Source organism: Dromaius novaehollandiae, chromosome 3, assembly GCF_036370855.1.
Source record: "Dromaius novaehollandiae isolate bDroNov1 chromosome 3, bDroNov1.hap1, whole genome shotgun sequence".
Classification (NCBI taxonomy): Eukaryota; Metazoa; Chordata; class Aves; order Casuariiformes; family Dromaiidae; genus Dromaius; species Dromaius novaehollandiae.
In genome coordinates, this window is record NC_088100.1 from 22,839,752 (window position 1) to 22,858,822 (window position 19,071).

General features: G+C 36.5%; 1 protein-coding gene across 12 annotated transcripts in view; it reads right to left on the minus strand.

The window, feature by feature from the left end:
- Window positions 1–19,071, minus strand: part of ERICH1 (glutamate rich 1) — a 100,499-nt gene that overhangs the window by 19,680 nt on the left and 61,748 nt on the right. For 7 of the 12 annotated variants that reach the window (XM_064508529.1, XM_064508524.1, XM_064508528.1 and 4 more), the window contains 2 exons: window positions 13,208–13,585; window positions 10,558–10,752 (listed from right to left, as the gene is read on the minus strand). In XM_064508529.1, the coding sequence (XP_064364599.1) occupies window positions 10,558–10,752; window positions 13,208–13,585 (573 nt within the window). Of the gene's footprint in view, window positions 1–2,517; window positions 2,655–6,310; window positions 6,493–10,557; window positions 10,753–13,207; window positions 13,586–19,071 lie in introns of all 12 variants that reach the window. The other 5 variants (XR_010388204.1, XR_010388203.1, XR_010388206.1 and 2 more) reach the window with 2 other exon arrangements.

A 19,071-nucleotide genomic window follows, 5' to 3' on the forward strand; every position in this document is an offset into this window, starting at 1 on the left:
GACAAAACAGTCCATCATTTACTAATCTAGACATAGTCAAAGAAAATTAATGTTAACACGGTCAAATAGAAAGTCAGACATCTAGGAACCAGAAGTACATAACTGGGGACTATATCCTGGACAGTGATAAATCTCAAAACTGCCTATGAGTACTTGTCCGCTACAACAAATAACTCCATATGGGCTCCCAACACAATCTTATGGCAGAAAGTGTTAATGCAATCCATGGACTCATAAACAATGGAGTAGTGAGTAGGAACGCTGGCACTGCTAAAATTTTAAATGAAGTGCTATGTGCAGTGCCAGCACACTTGCTTTCTAAATAGTGTAAAAGAAAAAAAAAAAGCTGGAGAGGATGTAGAAGAGAGCCACAAAAACAATTTGAAGGCTAGAGAAAATGCCTTAAAGCAAATAACTTGAAGAGAGAGATCTGTTTAGCTTATCAAAAAGCAGATTGTTCCATACATTGACTATACTGTTCAAATACTTTCACAGGCAGAAAATACTGGTTAGTGAGGGACTACTTAATCTAGGGAAGAAAAGCATACCAAGAACAAATGGCTGAAAGATAAATCTAGACAAATTCAAAAGAAAAAAATATTTCTACCAGTGAGAGTAATAGAGTCCTGGAATAAATGAGCAGGGAAGGGGCTAAGTCCTCATTTCCTCATGTCTTTAAATCAAGCTTGTATGTCTCTGCAGAAGACATTCTTTAGCCTAAACCACAAATTGTGCTTTTGTCAAATTCAAATATGGGGCTTCATCCTGAAGTAACAGGAAAATTTATGACCTGGGATCTAGATGAGGTCAGAGAAGATAATCTCATGTCCTTTTTAGCTTTACCCTCTATGAATCTATCAGTTTACTGAGTGAGTACAGAGAAAGAAACTTTCTGAATGACATTTGCCTTCTGATTAACAATGTGATTCACAGCAGAGCTGTAAATCACACAATAATATGTCAGAAACTATCAAGAGGAATACATTCTTGCAATGCCTTTTAATTTAGAAGTTTAAAATTATTTAATATTTTACACATTAATTTTATACTGGGTAATTGGATTAATGTGAAAGGGTTAAACAGGCAAGCTAATGAAACACTGTGCTATGTACTTAGCTTAATGTGTCTGGAAAAATCAACGCACTTTGGTCTGTCAGTTAGCAATCTCACATTTAATTGAATAATATGTCAAGTATTTTAAACTGTTTACCAATGTAAATAGAATCCAGCACTACGGTAATGGTGATAAGCTAAGATGCTCTTCCTGAATTCCAATCAGATTTGAACATGACCTTCATTTTAAATTCCCAATGTGTTCAGATACTGATCAAACAGCTATAATTATGTCTACAGAGTTTGGTGATGACCCCTATTATTCAATCCTAAATTTGCTATTGATTCACTATCTAAAGGATAGGTAATGGATAATCAGCTTGATGCTCCTAGCAATGGTTACTTCTTCCCTGTGCATTTACATTCTCTTCCACTTCATTATTGTTACTGAAAGGAGAAATAAATCATACAGCAATCTTTTACTCAGCTTATAAGCCTATCAGATAGACAGATGATGGAGGGCAGTTTGCACATGAGCGTACAAAGCTTATGAGAGGAAAAGCAGGAAAAACTCCTCCTCAACACTTTTTGGGTCAGTTCCAAGCATAGCTGTACAACAGCTCCTTACTCTTCTCCTCCTCCCTTTCACTAACGCCAGGCACTGGCTTCCCAACATGAGCATGAAAGGACCAAGGAAGGAGCAGGACGCTGTCTAAATTGAAGGAGCACGTCACTACCAGGCAGGCACCAGCTGAAGGCTGTGCTTTTGTAGAGCCGAATTGCACCTTCCTGCCTTTTTCTCATATGCAGTGAATGAATTTTTTTGACAAGATCCAGATGTCTGCAATGTGGACCTTAATGTGGCTCCTTTAATGTAAAGAAACAAGTTTTCCTATTGTACCATTCTTCTCATCCTAAAATAGATGTTTACATGTTATCAGTTATATTGGGTTTTACAATTATTTCCTCCCAATGACTATAAAGGTTCTTACGGTAAGCAGCTCAGATGAAAACCTCTATACTGTAGACATCTGAAGTTTGGAGAAATTAATCCCGCCCTGCAAGTCTCCAAGCTCTCCTCAGCAAGCTGCAGATGAATGCTGCCCCCAGTGTAGCCAGCACCTACTAGGGAAAACCTGGTCTCTGTGTTAGTAGACCAACCATTTGAGCAATACAAAATTACTCTTCTGTTTCTAACTACCAGCTGTCTTGCTTACAAAATGTTCTAGAATATTCTTAATTATAATTTAGTCTGTTATATTACCATAGCACACCTGCACCTCAGATGTTTTAGAAATCCACTGTGAGCTTGTACAGCGCCCAGCACAACACCTGCACCAAATTGTTGCTAGTCTAAGGAGGAGAAAACAGATAAGAAACTGGGCAGAATGATGTGAGAGCATACAGATACAATAAGGCAAGATTATTCAGCACAGCAGGCAGTTGTCTTAGCACACTACTGACCTAGCTGTTGCCCAGCTTTTTGGCAGCATCATGGATAATGGAAGCTAGTACTCGAAGCTGAGGGGATGGGAGAATCATCATCTGTGCATTGTGGACTGAGGAGACTGGCAAAGATCTTGAAGGTGAAGAAAATAAACCTACATTTGATGGAACAGAAAAGAGGAAATTGAACCACAGATTCATTCCTTCTCTATTTTTGTGAAGATCTCTTCAGCCTCAGATAACAGATTTTTTTGCATTATGTATCCTAAAACAGGACGCAGCATTGTAGTAATAATGTAAAACACAACTATAGCTTGCTTATACATATTACTAATGTAAACAGTTCATTAAAATTCCTACAGATTATTAATTCTACAAAGTCAAGCTGACATTCAAATCAGAATGTCTAATCACCATTAATGTATAATTTCTCAAATCAGAAGAACAAAAAAAAGCTTTCCACACCATGAAGAATCTATTTCTATTGGAAATCTTAACTTCTTCCAGTCCCTGAGTAACCTATATCTCTCAGAACTATATGCAATTAATTAAGGAAGGTAATAAATGAGGAGGAAGTAATGGAAGTACCCCATCTAACTTTAGTATGCACAGGGACTGGTATGTGCTACCAACAATATAGACTAGTTCCTCCACTGTTGCCTGCTATGGTAAAGAACCAAGTGGCTTTTTGGATTCTGTTTCCCTTCCTAGCATGCTTGGGTAATAGTGCCCCTTTGCTCAATGTATATAAGTGCTAAAAACGAAGACAATAAATTATTATGTTACTGCTTATGCAATAGCTAGATCCCTGAGTTTATATTAAAATTGCATTACTAAAGTTATGTAGCCAATCTGTAAGGGTATATGAAATGCGAGAGCATCTGCTTCATTAAGGTTAGCAGATCAAGGACTTTTCAGTTCAAAGGGAATCCTAAGTAACAGGGAAAGCAATAAAAAAATGCACAGAAACACAAACCTGACAAGCAAGCTGGAACCAGTCACTAATTAATGAGTCATTAAGAAACTACAGCCATAGCTTTGGAAATGGCCAATCTGGACTTGTAACTGCTAAGAAGGGGGAAACAAGATGAACATGAGGTTTTTGAATACTTCAGGGGGGCCTGTGGGACTATGCAAAATTTCTTAAGCAATGCTTAGGGGAAAGGCTAAAGGGAGAGGAAAGGGGGGGATTGGGGAGAAACAAGGCAGATGGAAATAGAGAGGAGGAAAGATAAAGGGGGCGGGTTGCACATAAGCTCCTGCTGGTCAGTACGCTTGTCTGACTGAGCACTCTGCCTGATCACCACCGTCTATCTTCTTATTAATCCTTTCTTAACTATCTTTCCATCTAATCTCACTCTCTACCCCATGTGTGATTGGTGCAAGGTCTAGGTGCCAGCAAATGGAGAGACTAGCATGAGTGAATCAAATGTCAGCAACTGGAGTCGGACCTCAGGCGGTAGCGGCCCACGTGCTTGTGGTGCCAGCAAGTCAGGTCTCAGTGTCAGCATCTGCAGGGTCCACAGTGTCATTGGGCCCGCATGTCTTGGATGCCAGCAACTGGGGTGGGGGAGGGTGGGGCAAATGAATTAAGTGCCAGCAACTGGAGTCAGACTTTGGGCAATAGTGGCTTGTGTGTCAGTGGTGCCAGAAACGGGAATAGGGACAGAAGGCCATGTGCCTGGGGTGCCAGCAACTGAAAGGACCAATATGTTTCTGTTTTCCCCTAATCTGATGTGTGTGGTGTGTATGTGTAATTAGCTGGCGAGTAGGAGACTGAGGTCCAGGCATGCATATTACACAGGCTGAGAGCCCGTTATTCAAAGGATCTGCAAATGTGGGTATGCTTGTGCATCTAGATAGTAAGGGCACGTGTGTTTTCACTAGCGAACTTCAATCCCAACTAGCTGGAGAGAAGGAACAGGATTTGGCTATCTAGACTTACGTTTTATGTGAGTTCTGGTAGTGCTATATGTGAATATTGTTAAAGGTAGTATACTGTTTGTGGCCGTCTGTGGCGCTGGCCACGTTAAGTGTCCTCTCTGTGTGCCTCTCTCAGATACACACTCAGCTCTACTGCTGCTGAACCTGCAAACAGGAAAGCAGCAGCTGTGTCCATTCTCCTGGGGCAGAGGGACCTTCGGGTCTCCAGATGCACAGGGCTGGGCTCCAGCAACTGAGGAGGAATCACAAGGTCCTGGAGTCTGCAGCCTTATAACATCCCTTAACAAAATCACTCAAAAATAAGGAACTGCAGGAACTGCATTCATTTGTACGATCTTAATTTGGCCTGTTTTGTTCTTACATTTTATGCTAATGTCTTTAATTACATGATCTAATTTATTTTTTCACATTCACGGTACAGGATAGATGATGCTTACTTAATGAGCTGCTATATATTCTTTTTGTGTGGTTGTTAAGCCTTATTTATTGCACAACATTCAAACCTTAATCTGAGGATGAAGTGATTAATTTCCTGTGGGGTCTGTCAATAGAGTATCTAGGTGCTTCACACACTGAAGCAGTATTTTCTCCATTCTACAGATGTGGGACTGAGGCACACAGCGTCTCAGTGAAAAGCCACAGCTACAATTGGGTGAGTAAATGTCAGGAAGTCAGGAACATTAAAACAAGGAGAAGACTATTAGTTCCCCCCTTGCAGAGTCTGGTTTAAATATCTTTCCTATCAGATACAGACCTAACTGAAGTTCTCCAGGGCTGCATGCAGCTGCCTTAGGGATGAGACCATTTTTCCTGAACCTGCAATCCTGTGACATACTGGACCCCTTTTAATTTTTTCAACTTAATGAGAAAGAGGTATGGTTGTTTTTCTATTATCTATACTTGAGCATCACTATAAACAATGCCTTGCAATAGGAAATATCAGGCAATGTAATAAAAAGAAGTATTAAAATAAGTAAATAACTTCCAGTATTTACATAGTACTTCCCAGTAATATCTCTCCAAGCACATGCTAGAAGAGATAAATACACTGTTCTTATTCTACTGATGAGGAAACTAAGACAATAAGATAAGAAATGGCTTGCTCTGTATCACCTATATGGTGAATGACTCAGCTGAGACAAGAATACCTTGCTTACAAAGCACTTTTTCTTAAAAAACTCCCAAACATGTTATAACTGTGGATATTATTTATTGTATAATCTACAGATGAATAAATTTAGGCACAGAAGGACTGTGAGAGAACTTGGTCCCATAATTCTGTAGTCAGTGAAGTTCTACTAGTCAGAACTAGTCAGTGAAGTTCTACAAAGTCAGAACCAGCCCACTTTTTCTAAACTTTTTGACTTACACTTGGGAAATTACAATGCACAGTACAATGGAATAGTCCTGAAAATGCTATCCAATTTCCTATATAATTTCAAAGAGTACCTACATGACCCAGATATAGAAATTTATCTATTTCCATAATTTAGCAGTTTGTTCAGCAAAAATACAATCCTCAGATGTATTTTTGCTTCCGTTTAAATACAAAAATATCTGTTTACCTGAAAAACAAAAATGTGTATGAGATAAACAAGAAAAGTCAGGAAATAAAACTTCCAGAAAGGAGCTATCCATTTGTAAACATATAAATTAAATAAATCAACTTCTTATAATACTTTTGATACATATTAATTATTCCAGCTAATGCCTTTATCCTAAAGGGAAATAAACATACTGATCCAACTACAGACTGGGGCCATATAACATATGCATGTTCTTGACCAACCAAGCACAAAAATCACATGCAGTTTTATCTTATTTACTGTCTTCTGCAGTTTGTAACAATGAAAAACAATTCATTTACCTGAATGTGTAGCATGTACATTGACACTGCTCTTCCTGAACAATTGTTACTTGGTTAAGAGTTTGTATATCACATTTTAACCCTGCACATATGGACACAGGCAAGGGTTTATTTCCTGTTCCCCACAGGAAGGATATCTGTAATCCAGTACAGAAACAGAGAAGAGACTATCTTGATATGATCTGAAATGAAGAAAACAAATTCTTCCTGAAATATCTCTATGACATTTCTGAACATTAAAGAAAAACAGTTGTTTGAACATCTGTTTCCATTTGGTAGAAGCATTTCATAAAAACAACACAGAAATTGGAGCTTGATGACTAATACATTAATTCCTAGATAAACAGGCGCAGATTTTGTAGGAGGTCAGTTGTTTGTCTGAGATCCCCTGTTGGTCCTATATTGTGGAATGTCATAATTTATTATTCAATAATTCAGAAAAGAGGAGAATGAAATGACATGGCCATATGGGTAAGGCTAAAAGAGTGCAATCTCCTCCATTTCTTTCTGTCTGGACAGTGGTTTCAGACATTACTATTTATGTTATAGTAGCACCTAGAAGCTCCAGTTAAGAACAAATCCTCTTGTGCTAAATCACATATAGACAGCTGCATGAAAGCCCCAAAATGCCACAGCTTTTGCCCTAACTCAGAGATTACCTATTTACCTTTATTTTTAACAATAGGAATTTCCACAGTACTTATCACTTAATGTGACATTAAAGATGATTCTAGGATATTGTTCTAGTAGAGATTTCCCCTTTAATTTTCTTTGAATGCTCATTCAAAACAATTATTATTTTTGACTATTTTAGAGTCTCTGTGTATCCAGCCTGGGTATTGTCAGCATGCAGTAACTGTATTACTTCTTGTGGTCTGCAAAATAGACTCTCCACATGAAGGAGACATATATAAAGGACAATTCTCCAAAAAAAGCCTGTTAAAAGTAGTTTCTAGCTATTCTGTGAGTGATAATTTCCTAGGCAACAGGAGAAGAGTATATTTTATACTTGATACTCACCAACAAAGGGAAAATGTTAACAGATAAGAGAATGAAACTGATGAGTAGAAACCGAACGAATTCATAAATTTGGAGATAATGACTTTTTTTTTAAATTAGGTGATCACCTATGCTTTAATAATTGATGTGAAATGAGAATTAAGTAGCCCTTCTTTCAAAAGCTAGTTTCCAACCAGAAAATGGAAGCTTTACCTCCAGTCACAGCTTCCCCCCCCCCCCCCCCCACTGCACTGTGAAGGATCATGAAAGAGTTTGGCCTCCTTTTCAGAAATGGCCACCTGCTTTCTGACAGAGATCAGTCAAAGTCCTATCACTAGAAATGTGTGTCCATTTGATTTCTAAACCATCTCTTCCCTGGGTTTATAGAAAACTTTAGGTAGAAGTAAGTATCTGTCATTAAAGAATTCAAAACAAAAGGAAACAGTAATGTGATTTTTTTTTTTAAATCTGAGAACACAGACACTTCAGAAAAATGGCCTTTTTCAAACAAAACTTGTTGACCAACCTCAGTTTTGTATGACTGCTAAAGTACAAGGTACTTATTTAGATTCTATGCAGTCTCCATTTATGCGATGGAGGATGACAACAAGATAGGTCAACCGGCATCTCTTAATCACAGAGATTCTTCTTCTCTTTTTCAGTGTGCTTTCTCACTTTATAAGAAGGAGTAAAGATAATACCTTAATGTTAACAACTTTTCTGTTTCATTCTGCTTAGCAATTTCCCCTTTCTGCAAAATTTTTACAGACCCTACCACCAATCTTCTTTAACTTTCTTCAGAATTGCTGCATATCTTAAGATCTAAGAGGTTAAAATAAAATATAAATTTGCTTTTTCTTCCTTTTTTATTTCTTCTCTTGGCTGAACCATAATTTCAAATCTGAATAACATGTGGGGAGGTATGAATATCCTTCATACCCAAATATGGAAACTCCCAAACATGGTTTTGAACCAGTGGTTTTCAACTTGAGGTCTGTAGACCTTGGGCAGCCCATCATCTAAAGAGTCTGTGAAAAGTAACCAAGTTATATAATATATAGTAAACTATATAATGATAACAACAACATACTACAAAGTATAATAGCTTTAGACTACTATTATCTCTATAAGGGAGTAAAAATATATAATTGTGTCTTTACTTCATAAAGTTTACTAATGGAGAATAAGTGTCTATATAAAAAGGATGGATCCTTTCTCACTGCTTTTTTCTAGTCTTTCTTTGCTTGATTTAAAGACGAAACAGAACAAAATATAGAACATACTACTACTCATTTGCTGCGGGCATCTTAAGTTGAATCATAACCACAGGAAAAAGGGTTAACATATTGCTTCTTGAAGTACAGGAAATAAAAGGGGTTGGTTTGAAAAAATAAAATACCTTGCTAATACTAAGAAAAATTTTCTTTTCATCGTGTTAATAAGGAATGACCTTTTCTTCTAGGAGATCACATCCCAGTAAAAAATAAACAAACAAAAACAGAAAAAAAGGCAAGATAATCATATGAACTTGGAATAAAACTGCAGTTACTATGATGTACTGTACATTCTTATGTTCATGAACAGCCCTAACTATTTCTATAAGAACTTGAATTTGCTGAGACAGAAAGTTTTAAAATTAACTAAGGAAGCTGGTCTACTTTTATCACCTGTTCATTGTGAATGAAATATAAAATTTAAAAAAATTTGGCAAGACAAGTATTATTGAGCCAAGGTAGAAGAAATAAATGAATAAATAAAAGTCTACTGAAAAAAAAAATTCAGACCACTAGATTCACTTTTAATGAAATTCCTCAATTAAAACTAAAAGTATTGTTAAACTTTGCTGAATCAAATTAATATATACCAGGTGTTTATTTATCCTTTAATAATTCGCAATACTATTTTTCTCTTACTTACGTTGTTGTACCTCATGAATATCCAATCAACTAAATTACAACATGTATGAGATTAGAATTAAGCCCTCACTGACAAAAGTCACTAGCAGAAAAATTAACTGGAAGAGTAAACAATTTCAGGCTATATCGGCAGAAACATCAAATGAATTCAAAAAAATAACTCAAAGCTGTTTTCTGCTTTTTGAAGTGACAAATAGATACATCAGCAAATCTCGCTATTTGCATGGATTTGTTTCTAATTTGCTTCTGATTTTCTTTTCCCTCCTCAACTTCCTATTTCCACTACATAGAAGTAAACAGAGAAGCTTATCCAAACGCTGTAAAACCTACAGAATTCCTACTGTATTCAGTGGATTTGGATAAGATGAGTCATTACTTTTCAAAAGACTTAGAAAACTACCTCAAATGGTTGAGATTCTCTTGTCCAATAGCAAATGCTCTCAAATCTCATTAAATTCTTCGGGATGTAAGAATATTCAGCACATTTTGTAAATTTGGCTGATGCTGACAAATGTACTAATAACAATTAACAATGACTTTTTAAATGATGACTGCTCAGAAAAAAATGATTTATTATGCCTTCCATGGACCCCATGCTGATCCTGCCCTCATTTGAGAAACTAGTAACTATCCAAGAAGGAATTCTATTAAAATTATTGGGACTCAAAGAAATAAATATAGTAAGAGAATAATTTCTCTTTTCATAAATAACATCATCATTATATTCATTATAAGCAGTAACTCTAAAATTTTTACATATTGAACAATTTTTTTTAGTAACTTTAAGTTAAACAAAACTGTAATTAAACATTAGCATGTGAAGTTTAGGTGTTAAAGAACCCAAGTAGGTGGCTAAATAAAAATGAAATAATGGGATTATTGATGCTTGTGCATTTAAAATTAAACCTAAACTGGGTAAGTGAAATCTCCAAGATTTACAACTTCACTGCAGTGATTTAAAATGAAAAAATCTAGAGAGTTCTAGAGAAATTTCTAGAGAAAAAGAGAAAAAATGTTTTAAACTTGTTTGAATCTTAAAACAATTAAGAATTAAAGAAATATTGTGTTTTAAGAACCTCAATCATCTTCTACTCAGCAGTTCCTGAAGAGTATGAAAAGTTGCTGTATTGATAGAAAGAAAAAAAGGGGAAAAGGGACAAATTACTGTATTCTGCAGGGAATTACACTTTCAAATTTTGTACAATCATGCTTTTACCACTATATAACTATTGACGGCTTTCCAATCTCCTATACAAAAAACTGTGGACAATCTGAATTTTAATCAACATAGAAAAGAACATCAGTGAAAGAATATGAGTGAATGGTATATACCAGGAGGCATCAGGGAATGTTCTTGGAATTGTTGCAAAGCATTCTTCAATCTCTCAATATCCTGTAGCAATACAAGGGATTTCAGTTCATGTAGAAGAGTCACATCTGAAGAAGCCATGTTGCGAGATTCAAGATATTGTAAAAGCTCTTGGACAGTTGCTGAATTTACAGCTGGATCTGTGCATTCTGATTTATCTAGACAAACAATTGGAAAATAGATTAAAAATATTCAGTGAGCATGGAGAATTTTCCTAATGATGCTTTCTTTTCGAAGACAGTACCTTTCTTTTTAAGACAACTTATAACCAAGCACCACATACTAAAGGGCAGTCTGTTCCTCCCATTTTCTGCTAGATATTAAAACACTGAAAAGAGGAGAAAATACCAAATACAGAAAGTATAAGGGACAATTGGGTTCATAACAACAGGAATGCAATAGGAAGATGATAGAGATCTAAGTCTTTAAGATTAGTACAGGAAGAAGGTATGATGAAGAATCTGTATTGTAGCCAAAGCACTGTTTCCTATATACTGTTTATTACAAAAATGCACATGCACATGGAGACAGAACAACTGTAGGGAACTACCACAAAGCATTTCTGAGGCATCCAATTATCTCAATATTGTACTTTTATGTTTTTATTTAAAATCTGTATATTAGAGTACGCAATACAGCAGAAAAGGACAAACTATTGTTTTTACAGCTTCATTCTTCCATTCTAGTAACAATGAATAGTCTGTCCCTTTAACCAGACTACCTTTAAAGTTGCATTCTTCTGTTTTTTTATTAGCAAACGATAAGAATAGGTTATTCCCAATTCAGCTTTCTTACATAAGTACAAGAAGTACACAAGTACAAAATCCAGCGTGACCATTTGCAAATGCTGTTAAAGCAATGGCTTCCAATTTCATCTAATAAATGAGTGCTAAATTCACTCAACTAGACAAGGCGAACAGCACAATGTCAGATTTATATATGTAAAGTAGGATTTGCCTAACAAGAAAGTTAGTCACACTCTGATTCATGGATGTGACACCTCATCTGCAGGTGAATTTGCTTTTACCTGAGAATTTATCTCTGTGGATCTCAAGGCCTTCATTAGCTTAACTTTTTAATCTGTGGGTTTGAAACCGGGGCTTGTCAGTCTGTCAGTCACTGCTAAAACTTGAACACGACAGCCAGGGAAGCAGGGCAGCTAAACAATTCTACAGGCAATGCAGCTATGGACAATAGACCAGGTTTCTGTTCTGGCTCATGTATTAATGGCAGCACTGCTAACTTAGTTTACAATTTTACTCAGTTACTCTGGAATTAAATTAACACAAATGCAAGTCGTTTAGTTTACACTTGCTTTGACATATACTGAAATAGTAAAATTCTTATTTTTGGTGATGAAAATACTTTAGCCATTAAAAGATGTCGACTTCTGGATGCTAGACTTCGTAGGAAGACCTAACACAGCAGAAATATTTTAACAGTAAGCAAAGAAAATTTTATCTATAAATCTTGAGAAAAATTAACATGAAAAACCTATGTTACCTTAATAGGGTTCTTAAAGTAATGCAGTAGTCTAAAGATAAATTCTACAGGACAGGGACTGACAGTTCTGAATTAAGATAAACAGGTAGGCAAGGTGTTTAATATTCTTCATTCAGCTCCATCAAGACAGTCAAGGCCATGTATTTTGAAAGGTTTTTACTGCTTTTTTCCCAGTTTTACACGATAGTTATCATTTTAAAGCTACGCTCTGTGCAATTAAAGAAAACACTAATTTGCCTTTAAGAAAATGTACTTAATTCTAGATGATACCAACACAGTTTTGTATATGTACAGATAATTACTATACTTATCATTAAAACATCATTATCTCTGAAAGGCATTTATGACATAAGCACCATAAGAACAGCTTTTTAGGAAGGCAATGGAAGAAACATCTTTAACTACAACAGTAGTAATTTCCCTGATCTTAGCAGCAAGAATGAGCATTTAATAGGTCATTATGGATAACATTCATGTAATCCTTTAAGTGCCATGGGATGCACAATGAACAACCGTCCACATTTGTCTTGTCCACATGCTCTTTATGCTAATACTGTTAGCATTGGGAAAGTGTATCTTCACCTTTCCTCTTGGATGCTGTCTATCTGAATTTCCTTAGATATCACAAATAAATCTCCTCCTGAAATAGAGAATTTTTTGAAAAGCAGGATCTTTTTATTTTTTTGAAAAATAGGTTGGTCCAGAGAAAGAAAGCATGGAAGTAGTTTAGAACTGCTTTTGCCCTCCTGAAGTTTTTTTGAAAGCAAATAATCCTTCTGGATATTTGCTTGTAGAGGAAAAAAATTTGGTCCATTTTAACCACTACATTTACCCAAAATGCACTGGAATGTTTTAAAAGTGAGAAAGCAGTATTATCTATATTTTCAAAGAAGGAGAAGCAAAGAGATTAGGATCACTTTTTTTTATGCTGATATGTATTCATGTAGAGACCTAAAAATGGGACAAATGCTGAACATCTGTTCCCTTAACAAGTTCAACAAAGACATTTTCCCTAATAGATTTGATCTATTCTACACGAATAATAAGAATACATCTATTTCTTCTAAGTTGTATTGCTCATGAATAGAAAGGAGCAAGAGTGGTACGTACTGTCAGCAAAATAAATTTGTTGTGTTGCCTGTAAGAAGTCCAGAATGTTATCTGCCTTTTCATCTATGTCTTTAAAGTCTGCTCCTTCTTCACTGTTGTTTTTGTCAGGCTGATATGTAAAATCCACACCAGTAGTTTTTGTTAGTAAGCCAGCTGCTCTCATTTTTTCCTTTTGTCGCCTTTTTTTCATTTTCCTCTTTTTGTTTTTGCTTATTTTGGGACTGTCTATCTGCTGTAGCTGTAAATTATCTTGCAAAAGAGTCTCTTGAATTCCAGATTCTGTTTGCTCTCCATGTAAATTGCTAGGGTTTTGCAAATTGTTCTTTTGTTTCTTCCTTCGAATGCGCTTTCTCTTGGTTTGTCCTTGATACTCCTCCTCTGCAGATTCAAGAGAGACACAATAGTTGTAAATAAGAAGACCTTTAACAAGCATTTTGGAACTGCATACAATGAAATATTACTGCCTTCAAATTCTTGGATGTCTGAGTGCCTCTAAACTTCTATGCTTAAAATGCCTTTCAGTACTACAGTGTCAAAGCAAATTTTTCTGAATGCACCAAGCAGACAAGCTCTCTTCCCTTTTGCTTTCGATAAAGACTGTACTTTCCTTTGTGCTAGGTACTTTACATCATATTTACTTTCTTAACGCACATAACAGCGCAACAGAGAGAGTGAGTTCAAAAGAATCCCCAGGGCAAAAAACATGGGCAGAGCTACCCAGGCTGAGAGACATGGGATGAGAGTTCTCCCTAGAGGCCCACAATACCAGTTGGTAGACTTGACCAAGCACACAAGAAGGCAAAATGCACTTTACAATAAAACCTTGATGCATACCTCCACAATAGCAGTGTGCCTTAAAACCACCAGGCATCTGCTTCTGATTTGTCTCCTTTCCCCTTCCCAAACATCATCTTCCTTTGGGACATCTTCCTGCTAGCTCAGCTTTGGACATCAACTTTATGGGGAAAGCATCCACAGCATCATCGACCTTGGCTAGTAATCTCTGATCTTTCTAACTGCCTTAGTTCTGCCATTCCCTTGCTACTTTATAATTTCCTTACTAGTTAATTCTTCAAAAGGCTCAAATATCAAGGGAGAGAAGTCCTTCTCACTTTCTGAGTCAGCTTTCATGCTTCTTTATTCAGATCTTATCACTGTATGCAAAGGCAGAATTCTTAAGTCATTCCTGACCCTGAACTGGCTTCCTCTCCTCCACACAGTCACTTTTCAGTGCAAGCCTTCCTGTCACTAGCAAGGGAAGACTGCCAGAATCCATCTTCACTTCTACTGCACTGCTGCTGAAATCCTTATTTATGCCTATAATAACTTTGTGTCTAATTAACTGAAATTCCCTCTTTTATGGTCTAACAAAATCCTCACACATTTAAATATCACAGACCCCAGCACTGTTCTAATGTCTTGCTCTAGAAAGCAAAGCCATTTATCCTTCCCTCAACCTTCACCTGCATGTTTCTAAATTCCTCTTAATGTACTGAGCCTGATTCTCTCATTTACCTGGGTTTAGCCCATTGTCATGAAGTCAAAGAATCTTTCCCAGACTCACACTGAAATAATGCAGCAGAGGCACCTGAAGCCCAAATCTTGGTTTCCAAATGATCTGCAAATCCTCCTGAACTACCTCTGACATTTTCAACTTGTTTGGCTTTCTCATCACTCCTCCCCCTACCAGTCGTTGCCTCTATTTTCTCAGGGTTGCAGGCCCTCGCTTTCATTTCTGATTCCTTTCCTGTCTTGAACTCTGTCAGCTCTGAGCTACTTTCTCTCTTTAAATATCACTAGAAGACTTTCAGTTCTTTAGCTGACAGATGACTCACTGCAAAGCAATTTTCCATATTTTCTGTGAAGGAGGTTGTATAAAAATAAATTCACTGCATTGTAATTGAACACCACAGCATGTTGAAGATGCACCAAACAGCACCTTGTACCCACATTATGGAACGTTTCACATGCATGGCATTTGAGCTAAACATCTTTATATACGGTTAAGACATATGGGATGTAGGAAAAATAATGTCTGTGTAGCCCTGCAGGAGTAAAATATCAGAGCTGAAGGCAGATATGAATGGTGAACGATAACATAAATAAAGCATCAGTGTTTCATCTTACCATCTAACTTGGATTTTCATGGCAGTGTTTGTGTCATAATAGGTGAATTCCACTTTAAACACAGATACATTGTTCCTTAAAATTCCTCAGTCCTTGGAGAATGTTTAGATGAACTGTTTGCTAATAAAGCTACTCTAATTTGTGCTGTCAGCAAAGGGGCCCAACATGCTTTCTAAGCAACCACGAATCACTAAATCTCAGCAAAACTATGACATGCTGTGTAGCTGAGCATTTTCAACAGGTTTGAAATAACTTAAAAAAATGGTGTAGAAGGGAGAATAGGTCTTAAGATAATTAAGTTTTGAGTCAAGTCCAAAAGTATCCTTATCTTTTGTAGCTCAGGACAGCAGAAAGTCTGAAGAGATCAGGGTGAAGCTGTCAAAAGGCAGAATGAATGCAGACTTCTCGAATGTATTTTACTGAGAGAAGGATATGACTGAGAAGAAATCAGAACTGTGCTGAGCTTCCTCCAACATAGAAAACAAATCAAACCCAAACCTTTACCTAGTTATCTTCAGGAGTTAAACTTACAGGCCTCTAGCAGTTTTAATCATTCTTTCCCCAATATTTTATTATCTCTTTAGTAAGACTGAAATTCTGCCCTTATTATTCAAGGGTTTTCCCTGCTGGTCAGTCAGCAAATTTCAGCCTCAAATACTCTGCCATGTGTGAGAGTAATTTGACATGTAGGATCAGATGAAGTTAAATGTTGATAAATGCAAAGCAACACACACCTAAGGGATTAATCTGCACAACTCATTGCTAGGGTCAGAATGAACTGTTATCAGTTCAGGAAAAGCAAAACAAAAACCAGACCCGGGCCTCAGTACAGAAAGTTCAATGAAAACATTTGCTCACTGGGCATCAGTGAACAAGCAAGCAGCTTGTTCAGCTAGACAGCAAGCAGCTTGTTCAGCTATATAAGAAACAAGATGGAATATAGTAAGAACAATATTACAAAGCTATTCCACACATCTGGGGCACTCTTCATGCTTGCAATATCAAATTAGCACAATTCCAGCACTATAAGACTCTGGCAGACAAGAACAGGATTCTCACAGAAGTTATCATAGAAAGAAACTCCAAAAAGATTAGGACTATTTGACTTGAAACAAGGGTTAATAATGTGGGCTCTTTTTCTCTCTCCTCATGCAAGAATCTAATCTAATTAATTTGAGCAGGTGCACAAACAAACAATAAAAAAGTAAACACCTGTTTTACAAACAGCTCAGTTAACTTATTGAATTCACATGCCTGAGATAATCACTGAATGCAAGAGCTTAGTGGGATTCAAGAACTGTATGTTTACACAGACAGCAAAGCTACCTGACTATAACAGCTATGCTAAAATGTAAACAGAAGTTGTAGAAGAAATATAAGCCATGGTGTTCAAGCCATAGCCCAAACAGTGAACTTACAAATGAAATACTCAGTGGGATTCACCTTGCATAACTAGCTGTCTGAACGGTAAGTACCTAGCATACGTTTAGACCTCTGCTCCCTCTAATAAACCAAGAGAGACTAACATCTTCATAAAACGATTCACCCCATCCTAAACCAGCTGAGAAGAAACTGCACCCTGAAGGTGTCCATTTCTCTCTCTCCTTCTTTAACTATAGAAGATGTAGATGATTAATTTAGACTATATGCTTTTAATAACTGGAAAGAATTAATCTCTTCTACAAAAATCATCTTAATGATATGGAAGAAGGTACTTCTTAATATAAGCACATGAGACTGATTTTTACTAATTAACAAAAATCCACTGAGTTCTATGAAAAAATACTTTTGACTGGTTCACTACATTTCATACCAGCAGAGAGGCTTGATAAAACTTCACAAGACATGAATTTGGTTCTAATAATTTTTCTACTGACTGAAGAGGTTTGTTATTTCAAAGAAAAATAATCATAACAAATACAGGGAATGTATACACAAGCATTTAATAACATGTTTAATATATACTTGAGTAACATTGATAGCAACATCAGCTTTTGGACCACACTAATGATAGCCACAACTGCAGCAATAGCTTGTCCTGATTCCACAAGATTCCTTTTCTCCCTCTGTTTCATAATGGCCTGTCACCTCCCTCACTCCTAACACTCATCTCTGCTCCACAGGTAGTCTAATTTATTACATAATTAGATTACCTAAAACAATTGTATCTAAGCTGTTTAGTCTGGATTTGGTGAGCTCTGTCAGATCTGACAAATGGCTTCAAGAGAGAAAGCCCGCATACATTTTCCAGCCATGGTCATACTTTGACAAGTACTTTTTTCAGCCTTAATAAGGACATCCTCCTCGGGAAATGTTCAGAGTTAAAAATAACTATTTCCTTTGGTGTTTTTTTTGGCAGGGTTATTTTTAACCCAGATTACTTCCCTGATCCAGTTTACCATGCAGCTGCATAGTCATACTAGTCTGACTGAGAAGATGATGTGGACGTGGGAATGAGCAGCCTGAAAAAGGAGTTTACCACCAAAAGAAAAAGTCATCTACTAACAACTTATCTGGTCTGGTCTGAAACATTAAAAAGTTTTCTCCATGCAAACTGCACATCCCCTAAGCAGAGCAGAGGCACAAAAAAGGACTTCAAATGCAGTGGAAGATTCAGTTTATAAATATAGCTTATCAAATTTTGTTAGAAAAAATGAGTATGCTTAGTTTATATCTTGGAGGAAAAATAATAAAAGTAATGATTTACATAGAGATTCTGTTGACTTACATATTGACTTTACTAACTATTATATTAGTAATATTATTCTATATTCATCATCAGGGCAGCTGGAAACATGGAGACACTAAATACAAAGCTGAAGATAAGCTATGAGCAACAGGTTTTACACTACTCCCTTTGATTTTATCTCCCACCCAGACTAACCATCAGTGGCCACATTGCTGGCAACTACATGATTGAAACGATGAGCTGTGCACTGCTTCTTCAAGTTCAACTGTATTATTTCAGTTCCTTCAGGCAAAGGCAGATGGAAAACATTCAGCAAAGCCATCACATAAGATAAACAAAAATGGGGCACTATTTACTTAGGTCTGTGTGTAATCTTCACTTGATACTTCACGTAGGCAGTGTGTAACAGTATACAAAGTTCCTCAGTACAGAAAACCAAAATGTTTGGCTTTCAACATTTGAAATATCTGAAAAATTATCTGAAAATAAACTGGTGAAGTTGGTGATGCTACGATTTTTGAAAATCAGGCCCCTAAACATTATTAGAACACGCCTCTCAAACAGCACAGGAAAAGAAAGAGTAGAGAAAAAGCAGACTGAGGAAAAGATATTCAAAGAAAATCCTCTAAGCTTTAGAAATCTTCTCTACAATGTGCTCATCATGACTCAAGTATGGCAGCTGGCTCTCCTGTACTTGTTCAAGGACCAACTCCCACAGTAGGCTTTTGGATGTTGTTCATGCTAATTTTGTTCTTTTGCTCAAATGAAAAAGGACATGTCCCTCTTTCCTTATTTTTCATCCAGTTTAAACTTTTTTTTCTCTCCCTGATCATTATACACTAGATGAATTTTCCATGGTGTATCAAGTAGTCAATGTAAAATAGTTTCATTTTGGTTTAGGATCTTGCAAGAGAAAAAATGTTACTTTTAGTGCAACTTAAAATATCAAGAAGCTATAATTTGACTAAGGGTGAAAAACTGTTGCTAACTAATGCAGTAAAATATAACAGTCCATTGGGATGACAGCAATATTGAAAAGATCTCAGGA